Source organism: Geospiza fortis, unplaced genomic scaffold, assembly GCF_000277835.1.
Source record: "Geospiza fortis unplaced genomic scaffold, GeoFor_1.0 scaffold34, whole genome shotgun sequence".
Taxonomy (NCBI): domain Eukaryota; kingdom Metazoa; phylum Chordata; class Aves; order Passeriformes; family Thraupidae; genus Geospiza; species Geospiza fortis.
In genome coordinates, this window is record NW_005054474.1 from 439,628 (window position 1) to 453,920 (window position 14,293).

The 14,293-nt window shown below is 46.6% G+C and overlaps 1 protein-coding gene across 1 annotated transcript in view; it reads left to right on the forward strand.

The window, feature by feature from the left end:
* LOC102043323 (vasoactive intestinal polypeptide receptor) overlaps positions 1–13,759 on the forward strand; it is a 71,223-nt gene extending 57,464 nt beyond the window's left edge. The window contains exons 9-12 of the mRNA XM_031062947.1: positions 4,111–4,202; positions 8,693–8,822; positions 9,432–9,473; positions 11,588–13,759. Of these exons, the coding sequence (XP_030918807.1) occupies positions 4,111–4,202; positions 8,693–8,822; positions 9,432–9,473; positions 11,588–11,779 (456 nt within the window). The 3' untranslated portion in view covers positions 11,780–13,759. The remainder of the gene's footprint in view (positions 1–4,110; positions 4,203–8,692; positions 8,823–9,431; positions 9,474–11,587) is intronic.
* The last annotated feature ends 534 nt before the right edge of the window (positions 13,760–14,293 follow it).

A 14,293-nucleotide genomic window follows, 5' to 3' on the forward strand; every position in this document is an offset into this window, starting at 1 on the left:
ATGATAGCCACTGGCTGATGAACAGCTGGTTTCTCCAGGGGATAATGCAGCATTTCCTCCAAATCCATGGGAATACAGCTGATATCTCAGTGTAAGGAAGAAATACATACACAAGGTCTATAGGATCTTTAAGTACATGAGATATATCTTGTGTACAAGAAAGAAATACATATACAAGATCTGTAAGATCTTTAAGGTTCATGAGATATATCTTGTGTACAAGGTGTTAAGCGCTGGGAACACATTGATTATCTTTGATTATACTCTAGGGATTAAAAAAATAATCTAAACCCCTTCTCCAATATCCTGATTCCTGTATTTTCCGCCATGGAATTCCAAGGTTATACCAAGCCCATATACACACTCCATTGTGTCTTTGTTCTTGACCTCTCCAAGCCAACACAGTCAGAATTTAATGGCTCCATTCTTGCCTTCCTTGCAGCAGTTTGTGTTATCAATGATCATTTGTGTAGTTGATCTAGATAATGCTGGTTTGGGACTAATAAATTGCACTTCTCACCAAATCAGACACACAAACCATTTTTTAAGGAAATAAATACAAACAGAAACTATGATAAATTGCTCAGATAGGTGAGAAGTGATTAAGCAATGCATCATAACCAAGAAATGCAATGGATATCCAATCACTCATAGGCTTTGAAAAAAGAGTGTCTATTTGAGAGATGGGCTTCAGTCTGTTTTATTCATCTATTGTTGTGATAAGTGTAGGAATTGCTGGAAGAAATCTTATCATCTATTTTTGCAGGGAATCAGATTGGCTGGTTTAACACAATCCCTTCCAGCTGCTGAGCCTCTAAAAACTAGAATCATTTGCACATTCACTGACCATAAAAGGATAAAGAAAGGGGTTGTGTGCCAAACTAAAGCTGAACTAAGTCCCCAGAAACCTGTCATTGCTTTTTTGTTGTCTGTGTTGCATGAGTAACAGGATGACTCAATAGAGAGGACCTTGAAAGAAGCAGATTTGCATTCAGTTCATGCCATTAGGACATTCCTATTCCTAGCTCTTCACCTTTGCTATTAAATAAGGTTCACATTGCTCGAGTACATTGGTAGAGCACTGTGAGATTTTGGGGTGAAAAGAACCACCTAAAATCAGCCAGGCTGCTCTGGTCTAACATCCCAGGAGGGAACATCCCCTGCTGCCTTGGTGAGGTCTATCCCTTGTTGCATAAGACAGGACATGGCCAACATGATGCCTTGGAGTGGCTACCTGAAACAGAGGCTAGACAAGATTAAGAGAATAAAAGTGGGTATTTACTAAAGACCTTCAAAGGTTCACCTTGGGCAGTCAGAAACCTCTGAGAGGGGCTACACCCAGGATGGACAATGGTCATGAGTTTTTCATACAGTTAAAGGTTTGGTCCATTTACATACCAGGGGTTATACTGATGCCCTAAGCAGCTGGAACAGAGGCTAGAGAGAGTAAAGGGGAATAAAGCGGATATTTACTGAAGAGCCTTCAAAGGCCACACCCTGGCAATACCAGAGCCACAGTTATGGCTCTGCCTGATGGCTCCAAGATGGAAGCAAAAGGGGGCTTGATCATAGGATCTCACATTTTTATAAGTTCTGGCTCATTTTGTATATTGGAGTTAATTGTCCAGCCACATCTCCAGCCCATGAAGTCCCATCCTCCTTTTTTTTCTCTCTTCAGCCCATGGTGTTTGTGCTCTTGGGGCTGAGATTTGGATCATTTGTCCTTGGTGCCCAGCTGGAGCAGGAATTGTTTTGTCTCCCTGCTCTGTGCACAGAGCTCAGCATCCCCTGATATGAAGCCCAGACCCACCCACTAAAGCAGCACAGAACCTGGGAAAAAAAAAAAAAAAACACAAAAAAACTAAAACACAAGGCATCAAATCCTCCAATTGCAGCTTCAGGTAATGAAGTCATATACCCCCAGTCTGCTCACTCTTGTTTACACTTTTCAGGGCCTGAGACAGTCAGATGCCCTTGAGTTTCAGGCTCAGAGAGGAATTGTTTTATCTGAATAAAACAGGGGAACAGCAGTTGACAGTCCATGGAGTTGCAGACCTATACCCTAAAGCAGTAAAAGATCTGAAAAAACATAAAACCTAAAACCTACAGCATCAAATAGAATTGAGCAGAGGCCCACTGGAGTGGATCCTGCTTTGTGCTTTGGTTTGGTTTCCCTGGCTCACCACACTCAGCAGCTGGCCCTGTGTCACTGCCTTAAATCAGTCTTTGCTGGGTTCAGGGTGTCCCCAGCAGGCTGCAGGGTCCCAAATAACACAGTCCTGTTCAGGACAGACTGTCGAGTTCCCAGGCAGTTCTCAGCCACAGGCAACCTTAGCAAGATGTCCTGGTTTAGGGCAAATTTGAGAGAAAACTTCCAAAGGGGGGCCCCTCTCCCCAACCAGGTTGGGAAGGATTCCTTGGAGAGAAGTGGAAAGAACCTGTTTATTTAACAGGCACAGCACCCCCCAGCACACAAAATGAACAATTCCAGATGACACCTCTCTTTCCCCACTCTGAAAAAGATGACAAATTCAGAAAGTCTCTCCTGGGGGTGGTCACTCTGTTCTCAGTCCCTCCGGCGCTGGGGCAGCTGCTGCAGCCACAAGATGCAAACTCTTGGTGTTCCCAGGCCCCAGTCTGGAGTAGGTTCGAGTAGATCCAAAAAAGGGGAAAGGAGAAACAGTCCAGGAAAAAATTTGGACTGTTTAGCTAAACTAACTAATGAGCAGAAGCAAGAGCAAGCAGGAGCAAAGCAGAAGCAAGAACAAAGTGAAAAGCAAAAGCAAAAAAGCAAAAGCAGCACCATGTACTGCCCCGTCTGTGTGTCCCACCAGCTGTAGGGGAGCGGCTGATAACAAAACCAAAACAAAACTTTCACTCTTCAGAGCCACTCTTGAAGGCACAGAACATGATATCCAGCATAAACAGAACACATGAATGGGGATACAAGCATCATAACGTCACCCTAGGACACAAGCTGAAGCGATATCAGCTCTTTAGAGATTATCAGCTCATTGTGATTTCAGCCCTTCATCTTGCAAGGTGCCTAGGCAGGCAGACACAGGGAGAGAGAGGAGAAGGCTGTGTGGGGTTCCACAGCCATGTCTTTATTGAATCTTCTGAGAAGGGTTCCAGTGACAGCTCTTCTGCCAGAACCAGGCTAAAACAGCACTTTATATAAGGTACAGGGAGATCAGAAATGGTCCAATGGCAAAGGTTAAAGGAATGTGACCTATAGGCTTACATAGAGATAAACAGGGGCTCCAAAAGGCGAAAAAGGGTCTTCCGCGCGCTCCAGGGCGTCCTGCAGGGAGAGAGATAGGAGAAGGCTGTTTAGAGTTCCACAGCCATGTCTTTATTGAATCTTCTGAGAAGGGTTCCAGTGACAGCTCTTCTGCCAAAACCAGGCTAAAACAGCTCTTTATATAGGGTACAGGGGGATCAGAAATGGTCCAATGGCAGGGGTTAAAGGAATGTGACCTATAGGCTTACATAGAGATAAACAGGGGCTCCAAAAGGCGAAAAAGGGTCTTCCTAGCCCATTCACCATGACTTGGCATTTCCTATCTTTAGGTTTCTGCACACCAAGGGGCCCTTGCAGACCCAGGGCCTGCTACACCGCCTGGCGAGTGACCTGCAGGGTTACAGAGAGATAAACAGGGGTTCCAAAAGGCGAAAAAGGGTCTTTCTAGCCCATTCACCATGACTTGGCATTTCCTATCTTCAGGCTTCTGCACGCCACGGGGCCCTTGCAGACCCAGGGCCTGCTACACCGCCTGGCGAGCCGCCGGGCGCCACGCGCGGCTCCTCCCGCGCGCGCTCCAGGACGTCGTGCAAAGCTGTGCTCTATGGGCTTGACATCATCATACTTGGGATGTATGACACGAAGTCCCAAGCAGGCTGATGTCAGGCCCAAGATGCCATCATCCTGTGTCGGTTTTCCATGTGCTCCCCGCCCCCGAGAAGGGGCTCTCTCTGCTCATGGCTTGTTAAACGGCAGCTCCTTCCATGGCAAAAGCCATTCCAGTGAGAGGAGTTCCCCTCTAGTGATGGGCTCTTTTCCCTGGAGGAAAATGCTGATGTTTTACCCCTCTCTTCCCACCTCCACAGGTGAACTTCATCCTCTTCATCTGCATCATCCGTATCTTAGTCCAGAAGCTGCATTCCCCAGATGTTGGGCACAACGAAACCAGTCAATATTCGTAAGTCCCAGACCTTCCCGACCCTACCCTAAAAGTGCTTTTTGGGAAACCTGCCTGGCTGCTTGATAGTTCATTATTGCACCTCGATTCATGATTGTGACTGTCTGCACTGATCCAAATCAATTAATTTTAATTGCTTAAAGCAGATTAGAAATCAGGAGATGGAGCATTTGCTAAAAGAGCTGGTCATCAGTTTGTGGCAGGTGAGAGAGATTTCTCCTGGGATTAATGATGAAGAAATGAGAGTAATAATAATGATGATGAAGCCAAATATAGTTTTTCTTTGAATATTTAATATTTATTGGATTCTGAAGGCAGAAAGACCCTGATGGAAAACAAGAAGTTGCTCTTCACAGTGTACAAGCTTATTTTCCTGACCCTCAGTTTTAACAAAGGAGAGATCTAGAAAATTACCATTCAGTAGCATCTGTGACAAATTTTCCTCATCCTAAAAGAGATCTCTAAACAAGATTGGATTAACTCAATACATTTCTCTGTTGAGAAGGATCACTGTCTTAGAAGTTTTACTTGACTTAATACTTTTATTCCAGGGATATGAGGTTGACCTTAATGGGGCTTTATGTAATGAACAACATGCAAGAGAGATCAGCATCTCTCTCAGTGGCCAAGGCTGGTCTCAGCTGCAGTATTTTAAGAGTGAAAGAAATGTCTATCTGCATAGATTTATTCTGGCTTCAATACAAATAAAATAAAAGTCCAGACCAGGTTATTTTTGACTCTTCCCACTGTTCTGGCTCCACTTTTCAGCTATCCTAGATATTTATTAAATGTTTCCTAGAAAAGAATTCAATAAAAGAGTCCAGTGTCTGCATGGCCACTGCTTGTAAATCTTCATCTTCTGAGGGAGCTGTGCTTTTGGGTACCCTGAAAAATCTCAGTTCATCTTCCTGCACAATGGAAAAAAGTAACAATATGTTCCTTAAATCATTCCCAGCCACAGCACTGAGACTTTCTCTCTGGTGATGGTGAATTATTCATTTCATCTACCTCAAGAGATTCTCAGATTTATGAAAGGAAATGCCAGTTTTTGACCTTAATTTTCCTGGCAGCAGCCAAAGCCAATTACCTATTTTTCTGTCATCACAACACACCTACCTTAGCAGACCCTGTGCTTTCTACCACCTGCCCTTCTGGATTTCCAATTGGGAATTTTATCTTTGCACCCCAGGTTTGCAGCAGGTGCATAGATTAAATCAGCATATTTAAATAATTTCTAGTACTGAGCATTGTCCTGGCACTGCTGGCTCCTGTTCCCCTCAGCAAAAGTGCTGCCAGCATGCACCTGATGAGTTATGCCCACATTATCTCAGAGATCATGCTGGCCTTTGGGTTCAGGACACATTTTCCAGTGAGGTGGAGCTGCCAGGAAAGCTCTTTTTGCCTTGTAAACAAACATAGGGCATGTTGGTAAAACACAGAGTTCCCCTCACTGACCTGCTCAACAGGGGGTTCTGCTGAAGGACAGCTGATCCTGACATCCACAGATCCTCACCTTCCTTCACCACCTGGAAAGATGGCTCAGTTCCACCAGGGAATGAATCAGTTGCTCACTTCACAGAGTCATAGAATCCTACAACATTTTGGGTTGGGAAGGACCTTAAAGCTCCTCCAGTTCCAACCAACTGCCATGGGCAGGGACACCTTCCTCCATCCCAGGTTGCTCAGAGCTCTTTCCAACCTGGCCCTAAAATTTTAGGAAGGCACATGAGGTGCTGTAGGACACTTCCAGTCCTTGCACAGACCTGTCACACAGGACATAGGACCTATGGGACACTTGTCCCCTTGTACAGTGGCACCTGGCCACCAGCCACATCTGGAAAACTCTGTTGACTGAATTCACTGCAGTAGGTACAAGACACCACACTTTCCTAGGAAAACAAATATTAATTGTCTGAAACTGAAGGCTGGACCCCACCAAGACGAGTTCTCAACATGGTCCCAAGATTTTTACTTTTAGACAGAAATCTGTGGAGACTTCTGGGGTTTGACTGCAGGACCCAACAGTTCTTAGCAGAAAACTGCTGCTGAAATGCTGAGGGAGCTGGGGGTGTTTAGCCTGGAGAAGAGGAGGCTCAGGGTGACCCTATTGCTCTCCATAACTCCCTGAAAGGAGGTTGGAGCCAGATGGGGATCGGACTCTTCTCCCAGACAACAAGCGACAGGATGAGAGGAAATGGCCTCAAGTTGTGCCTGGAGATGTTCAGTTTGGACGTCAGGAGGAATTTCTTCACCAAAAGGGTTGTGAAGCATTGGAAGGGGCTGCCCAGGGAGGTTGTGGGCTCCCCATCCCTGGAGGTGTCCAGGGAAGGCCTGGAGGTGGCACTCAGAGCTCTGGGCTGGGGACAAGGTGGGGATCAGGCACAGTTGGACTCCATGGGCTGGGAGGTCTTTCCCAGCCAAATTCCTCTGTGATTCTCTGTGCATCCCTCCTGCCAAATCTGAGACAAATCTGTTTTAAACTAACAGCATCCTGGATATCTCATTTGCATTTCTCCCTCCTTCTCATGTGTATTTCATATTGTTTATTTTCTACACACACAGCCTGCTGACAGCATTGTTCAACTCCAAAAGGTCTGAGCTTAGCTGCAGGCTGGAAGTTCAGGTGTGCTGCTGACTCCCTCATTAATGCTGCAGGCAGGGAACTGGGCTTTCATGTACTGGAAGCTGTAAAAACAAGTCTCCCAAAACAGTTTTCTGGAAATGACAGGGACGTGTGCAAGAATGGGACAGCAATATTTCAGGCAAATGGAATTTGTCTTCTGCAACAGAAAACTTGAGCAAAATTCATCTCTCCATTCTGTCCATGTCTGTGGATCAATATTGTCATTAAATTCCTCTGAGTAACTTTTCCATTATGATTTCAAGGAGCATGACTGAAATGTTGGTTCACTCTTGCCCAGTCCCAAGGACAGGAGCAGGTTCATGCAGGTTAATGGACACATGTTCTCCCAAAATTACCTGTCACCAGGTGTGACATGTCAGAGAGGGGAGGTCTGGGATGTGCTGGGAGTCAGAGTAATGAGGGTTTTGAGAATCCATGGTTCCAGCAGATTTAACCAGCTTCAGACAATCCCCCAAGCAGTTCTGCCTCCTGCACAGCCAGGCTTGAGCTTCCTGGGAGAAATGACACTGGGACTGGGTGATGATTTTCCCGAGTGCAGTGTTTAGGTGGTGGAGTCTTTAAAGAAAAAATCACAGGGCCCTTGCCTTGATGCCAAAATAAAATCTAAAACTCAGTAGTTGGTGAAGCTCAGTGTTGGGAGCAGGAGACTGGTGTGAGGTGTGCAAATTGGAGGAGGGGGCTCAAGTCTTGTCATTTATGTCGTTTTTATCACCACAGTCCAGCCAGGAGAGGAAATATTGTTATTAAGGCCCCAGTGTGGTCTGCAATGATAAGATAAAATTTTCTAATCCACTGGAAGTTGCAAACAGCATCTCTGTCAATGTGGGACACATTTAGCACCACATCTCCTCCTCTAGGCTGATGTTCCTCAGAGAACTCTGATTTTGGATCTCCATGAGCAGGGATGTGCCTGCTAGTGAGGGATGTGAGAAAGGCAAACTCCTGTAAAGTTCCTCATCTTTCTGCAGGCTCTCATTTTGCCTGGGATGAGCCACAACCTCCAATCACAGCCTTAATGTTGAGCTGTCTCGGGGCCAGGCCCAGGGAGAGCTACAGATGAGCTCTGGGAGGCCCAGGGATGAGCATCCTCTGCACAAAGCTGCCACATCAGCCTCCCAGTCGGCTCCTGCAGGTGCCAAATAAATGAAGATGGTCTGAGAGGTCTGAGCCTGATGAGGCTTTGAAGGTGGAGGGGTTGCAGGTAGAAAAATGAATGTTTCCAACATCCCAGCCTTAGCTTTATTCCCTCTAGAAGCCTCTGAGGGAGGGGGAGATGTCACAAGATAGGAGTGACCAAGGGAGACAAAACCCCCACAAGCATCCTTAGACCCTTGATTTCATTTTCTTTCTGCCAGCTACTTTTTACATAATGATTACATTTAATACATTATCATCTCTTCCTAATTAGACCCCTGATTACCCAGCATGATGCCATTAAGCACTAATACTGTTCATCCCCTTCCTTTGGAGACATTCATTGTGCAGTAGCCTGTCATTATTCCGAGCTAAACATACCATTTCTCTCCCAGAAGCTGTAATTTTCAGAAATCCCAGGCAAACAAAGACATTGGTAGATGATGATTTAGCTTGTGGATATGAAAAAAAGATCTCTGGTGGGAGGGGAAGAAGAGAGGAGGGAGGAAGAAATACCTCCAGTGGAGCTACTGGGAATAAAAATGTGACATTTTATGGTGCCACCAGGTCTGAAATCACCAGCCATCTGCAGTCTGTGGGACAAGGAGAAATAATAAATTTTCAGGGTTTATTTCAGGGCTCAGCTGCAGGATTCCTCAGCCTCTTACCCTTTCCCCTCTCCCCTCGTTGCTCATGTTTGTCTTTCCAACAGGAGGCTGGCCAAGTCCACTCTGCTGCTGATCCCTCTCTTTGGCATTCACTACATCATGTTTGCTTTCTTCCCTGACAATTTCAAAGCAGAAGTGAAGCTGGTCTTTGAGCTCGTGGTGGGGTCGTTCCAGGTAAGCCACCATTTGGGTCACCAGGTTTGTCACCAGGGAGAAATGCAACAAACTGTACATGGTTTTTTTCTAGTCATGCCCCATACTGCTCTTGTACCTTTGTGGAAAATCTACTCACTCCAGCCTGGCCAGGATGAAAGATAAATTTATATTTCGCCTTCCAGAAGGAGATTCTCTTCCCTCATTTTAGGAAATGAAAAGAAAATGTTCCTCTGTACATTGGTGTCTCTGTTTTTTCATATTTAAGGGAGAAAAATAAACAGCTCAGTTCAGATTTTGTATCACTGATGTGTCCAAGGCCAGGGTGGATGGGGCTCTGAGCAGCAAGTTTCATTCAGTGGTGAATTATTAACAACCCTGCCTGCATCATCATCATCATCACTGCACATCTGGCATCTGGAAGTGTTCAAAAACTGCAGATGTGGCACTTGGGGACATGGGTCAGTGGTGGACTTGGCTGTGCTGGGGGAATGGTTGGGCTTGATGACATTAGAGGTCTTTTCCAGCCTGAACACTTCTGTGGTTGTGTGATCTCTCCTTTGGGAGCTGAATGGATCTGCACTCTGTCCTTGTCTGTAGTGCTAAAATCCTGTTTTCTCCTTTCCCCAGGGGTTTGTGGTGGCTGTTCTGTACTGCTTTCTCAATGGAGAGGTAAGACCAGACCATCAGGGTTTTTTTTGGTTAATGTTTGCAGCTAGGACAGAATGAATGCATGTGGAGAGTGGATTGAGAAGTGTCCCATTCCTGATCCTGATGTTACAATACTGGGGGGAAGCATCCACATCACATCTCTCTCCAGGAAAACAATTCAACCATTTGCCTGACAGTTTTCAGCACAATTAATAACAACAATTAATAAACACATCAGGACTTGAGCTTGCACTGTAGCGTTGCTGCTGAGCCCACCTTCTCCTCATGAGACAGCATCAGCAGAACTCCTGTGTGAACTTGCACAATCCCTAATCCCAAAGCACCACCTTCAGCAGGTGTTACCTAAAAATTTGCACTGGAGGGGAGGAAAATAAAATGCTGCAGGAGGGGACAAGGAGAGTGGCCAGGTTTGTTCAGGATTTGAATTGGGACAGTATAAACCAGGTTATTTCTGTAAACACTCTGAGCAGCAACAAGCAGCTTCTGTCAAAAAAAAGCACAGCTGTACTGACAGCTTTACAAACAAGCTGTAGTTAAATCATTTCTATTTGGACCAAAAACAGGGCAGTGAAAAAGAAAGCATCTTAATTATACTCACCAAGGGTTGTCATTGAAGTAGTCTGGCACCTTGACTGTATCAATAAGAATTTCCTTTCTGATGAAGCTCAGGGATTTCTGCTCCAGTAATTTAATGACTGGAGTATCCCCTTTATGTGATTAAAAGTTCTGGCCAAGTCAAGTTCAGTGGCCTTTTTAAAGTAATTCTTGGCCCTGGGGTGGGTGGGTTATTCAAGGCTGCTCACATAATCAGGTCAGAATGGGCTGGGAATGGTTGGGTGGATGGGCAGAGTCTAACAAGGTGAAGTTTAATAAATCCAAGTGCCCAGTCCTGCATTTTGGTCACAATAACCCCTGCAATGCTCTAGGCTGGGGATGGTGTGGCTGGAGAGTGCCCAGACACAAAGGGACCTGGGGGTGCTGGTCAGCAGTGACTGACCATGAGCCAGCAGAGTGCCCTGGTGGCCAAGAAGGCCAATGGCTCCTGGCCTGGGTCAGGAATGGAGTGGGCAGCAGGAGCAGGGAGGTCATTGTGCCCCTGCCCTGGGCACTGCTGGGGTCACACCTGGAGTGCTGTGCCCAGCTCTGGCCCCTCAGCTTGGGAAGGACCTTGGGACACTGAGCACATCCAGAGGGGACAGCGAGGCTGGAGAGGGGCTGGGAACACAAACCCTGTGAGGAACCCCTGAGGGAGCTGGGGGTGCTCAGCCTGGAGAAAAGGAGACCCAGGGCTGCCCCCATCACTCTGTGCAGCTCCTGAAAGGTGCCTGTGCTCAGCTGGGGCTGGGCTCTTTCTCCAGCAGCACTGATACAACCAGAGCACACGGTTATTGGAAATCAAAACGACCCCTGTGGCAGGGAGAAATGACAAGGAGGACTCCACTGATATCAGAAGGCTAATTAATTATTTTATTATACTATATTATTAATTGATTACTTTATTATACTATAGTATTCTATACTATATTACATTACACCTCAACTGAATCTGCACAAGCACTCAGCTCAACTCAATTGCACAGAATCTCAGGACTGTCAGTGACAGTCCCGACACACACACCTGGATTCAATAGCTCAATGAATCAAAACACACCAGAATCCAATTACCAATTCCCTTCAGGTAAACAATCTTCCACAATGCATTCCACTTGTGAGCAAGAGGAGCAGCAATTGAGATAAGAATTGTTTTTTCTTTCTCTGAGGTTGCTTGCTGCGATTCCCAGAAATATCCTTGGGAAGTTGTATCTTGCTTTTCTCTGTGTAGAGAAATGTGGCCGCACACAGTTTCAAGCTGCACAAGGGGAAATTTAGGTTGGGTATCAGGAAAAAATTTTCACAGAAAGAGTGATAAAGTTCTGGAATGGCTGCCCAGGGAGGTGGTGGAGCCCCCATCCCTGGGTGTGTTTAACAAAGCCTGGATGTGGCACTGGGTGCCAGGGTTGAGTTGAGCTGTTGGGGCTGGGTTGGACTCCATGATCTTGAAGAGCCTGGTCATTCTGTCATTCTGTGAACACCAAGTGATGCCCTGTGCTGCCTTTTCTCTTTCCCATGCCCAGGTGCAAGCTGAGCTCAAGAGGAAGTGGCGGAGGTGGCACCTGGAGCGGTTCCTGGGCTCGGACATGAAGTACCACCACCCTTCCCTGGGCAGCAACGGCACCAACTTCAGCACCCAGATCTCCATGCTGACCAAGTGCTCGCCAAAGACGCGCCGCTGCTCCGGCTTCCAGGCCGAGTTCTCCCTGGTGTGAGAGGCTCCCCAGGCACTGAGCATCCCAAACTGAGACATGAGGATCCCCAGGAATCAGTGATCCCATGACAAACCCCTGTGAAATGCCCTGCTCCACATGAGCCAATGGAGGACACACAACTGGAAAAGCCGCTGGCATCCAGGATGAGATCGGACGTGCCAAGAGGCAGAGGAACACTTTTGCTCTTCCTCTTTTCAGGCCTTTCACTCTTCAGTTTCAAGCCCTCAGGAATTGATAACTCTGAGGAATTGTCCAACTTGCTTGAGGACAGCTTGGGAGATGCTGGTGTGTCATAAATAATTAAGTACTGGGGTAAGGGAGGGAGAGCCTCAGTCCTTGGTGGCTTTACCAGAACTGGCATCTCTCCAACAGACAAATTGCACTTTTAAAAAAAAAAATGAGCCAGTAAGAAGAGACAGAGGCAGGAAGCAGGAAAAAAAAACACCAAACATATGAATGTGCCAAAATTCCTGTGGATAAGAGGTGATGATACAGCACCAAAGATGGTGCTGGGGACATGGGGAGAAGGGACAGGAGGAACATGAGCAGGAAGGGAGAGGCCAGCACATGGCCCCCACGTTTTACACAGGTGGAGGTGAAGCTGCAGCACCAGGAGAGCCCCTCAGAGGATGCCCCAGTGTGTTCTGCTATTTCCCCACCACCCTTGGGAGCAGAAGCTTTCCAGGAACCCTGTGGAAGAGCAGATCACTGAGAAGGAGCAGTGTGAGGACTGTGTTGGTGACATGGTTTTGCTTGGTTGTGTTCCATGAACAGGAAACTCGATTTGCATGTATAAAAAGCAGGGCCAGATGCCAAAAGCAGAGCACGGCTGTGTTTTCTTCATTCTCTTTAAGTTGTCCCATAGATCTTGGTGCATGGATGCACTCAGGATCATTAGGGATTGGGGGAAATAATTGGGCTGTAATTCATTTGCACTTGCTTAGCACATTCTGTCAGGAAAGGGAAATATAGGGCCCTGTAATCCTTAATTGAGTCAGAGCTGCCGTAAGGAGCCACTCTCCAGATGAAAAAAATTAGTGTCACAGCAGCAGGTGAAATTGCTTTCGTCAGGACAAGGTTGTCTCAGCACACAACTGGCACTCCAGGAGGGAGGGAGGCCTGAAGGAGCTATTAAATGGATTCTTCTTCATCTTTTCTGGGGTGCTTTCAACCTATAAGAAGGCATTGTTAGATATTTAAGATGTGTCTGTGCATTTTACCTCTTTTCTGAAGGCCTGTTACTTTCCATACAGGGGCAATTCCTACTTGAAGAATGCACATGGATCCCATTAAAACCAAGGGAGAATGGTTTTTTTAATTCCTGTTTTTGTGGTGGAGGGGCAAAGGAGAAATGCTAAAGCCTTGTCCTGCTCATTTGAGGCAACCCCACAGTCCCAAACTCAAAATACAGGGATACAGATTCTCATTTTTGTGTTCCACTCAACTGCATCAAGTGGGGTTGAAAAAGTTTTATGGTGAGGGTGAGAAATCCCTGCCCAGCTCATTAATACCCTCAGCAATTGGGCTGCTGCCATCCTACTAAAACATGTCCTCATAAAAGAATGTCTGGGTCACCAACACAGGCACCTGGAGAGGAAGGCGAGCTCCTCTTTTAGAGCTCAGAGATCTCTCTACCTGCTTTATTTCTCCACAATGAAATGAAAGTTCAGTGGAGGGAAGCACCTGCAGCCTGGTGGGGCTGGGGGTTGTTGGCCTTAAGCAAAGGATGCCAACAAACCACGCTGAGCCCAGGAGGAGACTTGCAGCTCCAGCTCCTTTCTGAGTCCCGACAGGACAGTGTTCCATGCCATAATCACTGCCAGAGCCTGTTATCAGCTGAGCTGGATGCTCCCAAAGTATTTCTGCAGCTCTGGGACTGATAACAGCGTGGGGGGCTGGGGTCAGTAAAGGGCCATGAGGAACTGTGATCCACAAAGGGCAAACGTGCAGTCCTGAGTTTGCAGGGAGCCAGCACACAGTACAGCCATGGCTACCCAGCCTGTAGGTCCTACAACATTAGGAAGACATGAAAATTCCTGGAATTATAGTGCTGGTGATCCCAGGCTGGCCAGGTGTAAGCCAGCTTTGTTATGGCTACTTTGCACTGAGCCCACATCAGCAGTGAGGATCCAACTCTGATGTGTCATAAGATCATCAAAATGCAGCTCCCTGATTCACAAAATGCAGAGAAAACAAGAAGATGCTCAAATTTTCCCCACTTTTCTTCAATTGAAGTCTTTATGCCTTGACACCCCTCAAACAATATCCCATTGAAACCCACAGTATTCTCAGAGGCAGGAACCTTTGAAGTGGTCCTGGTCAGTTCAAGAAGAGTTTGGACAATGCTCTCAGGCACTTGGTGTGATTTTTGGGGTTGTCCTGTGCAGGACCAGGAGTTGGACTCGATGGTCCTTGTGGGTCCCTTTTAACTCAGGATATTCTGTGATTCTCTTTGTGTTTGGCACTTGTGTTGCTCTGCTGAGCATTTTCAGACCTGGATCAGGACTCACGCAG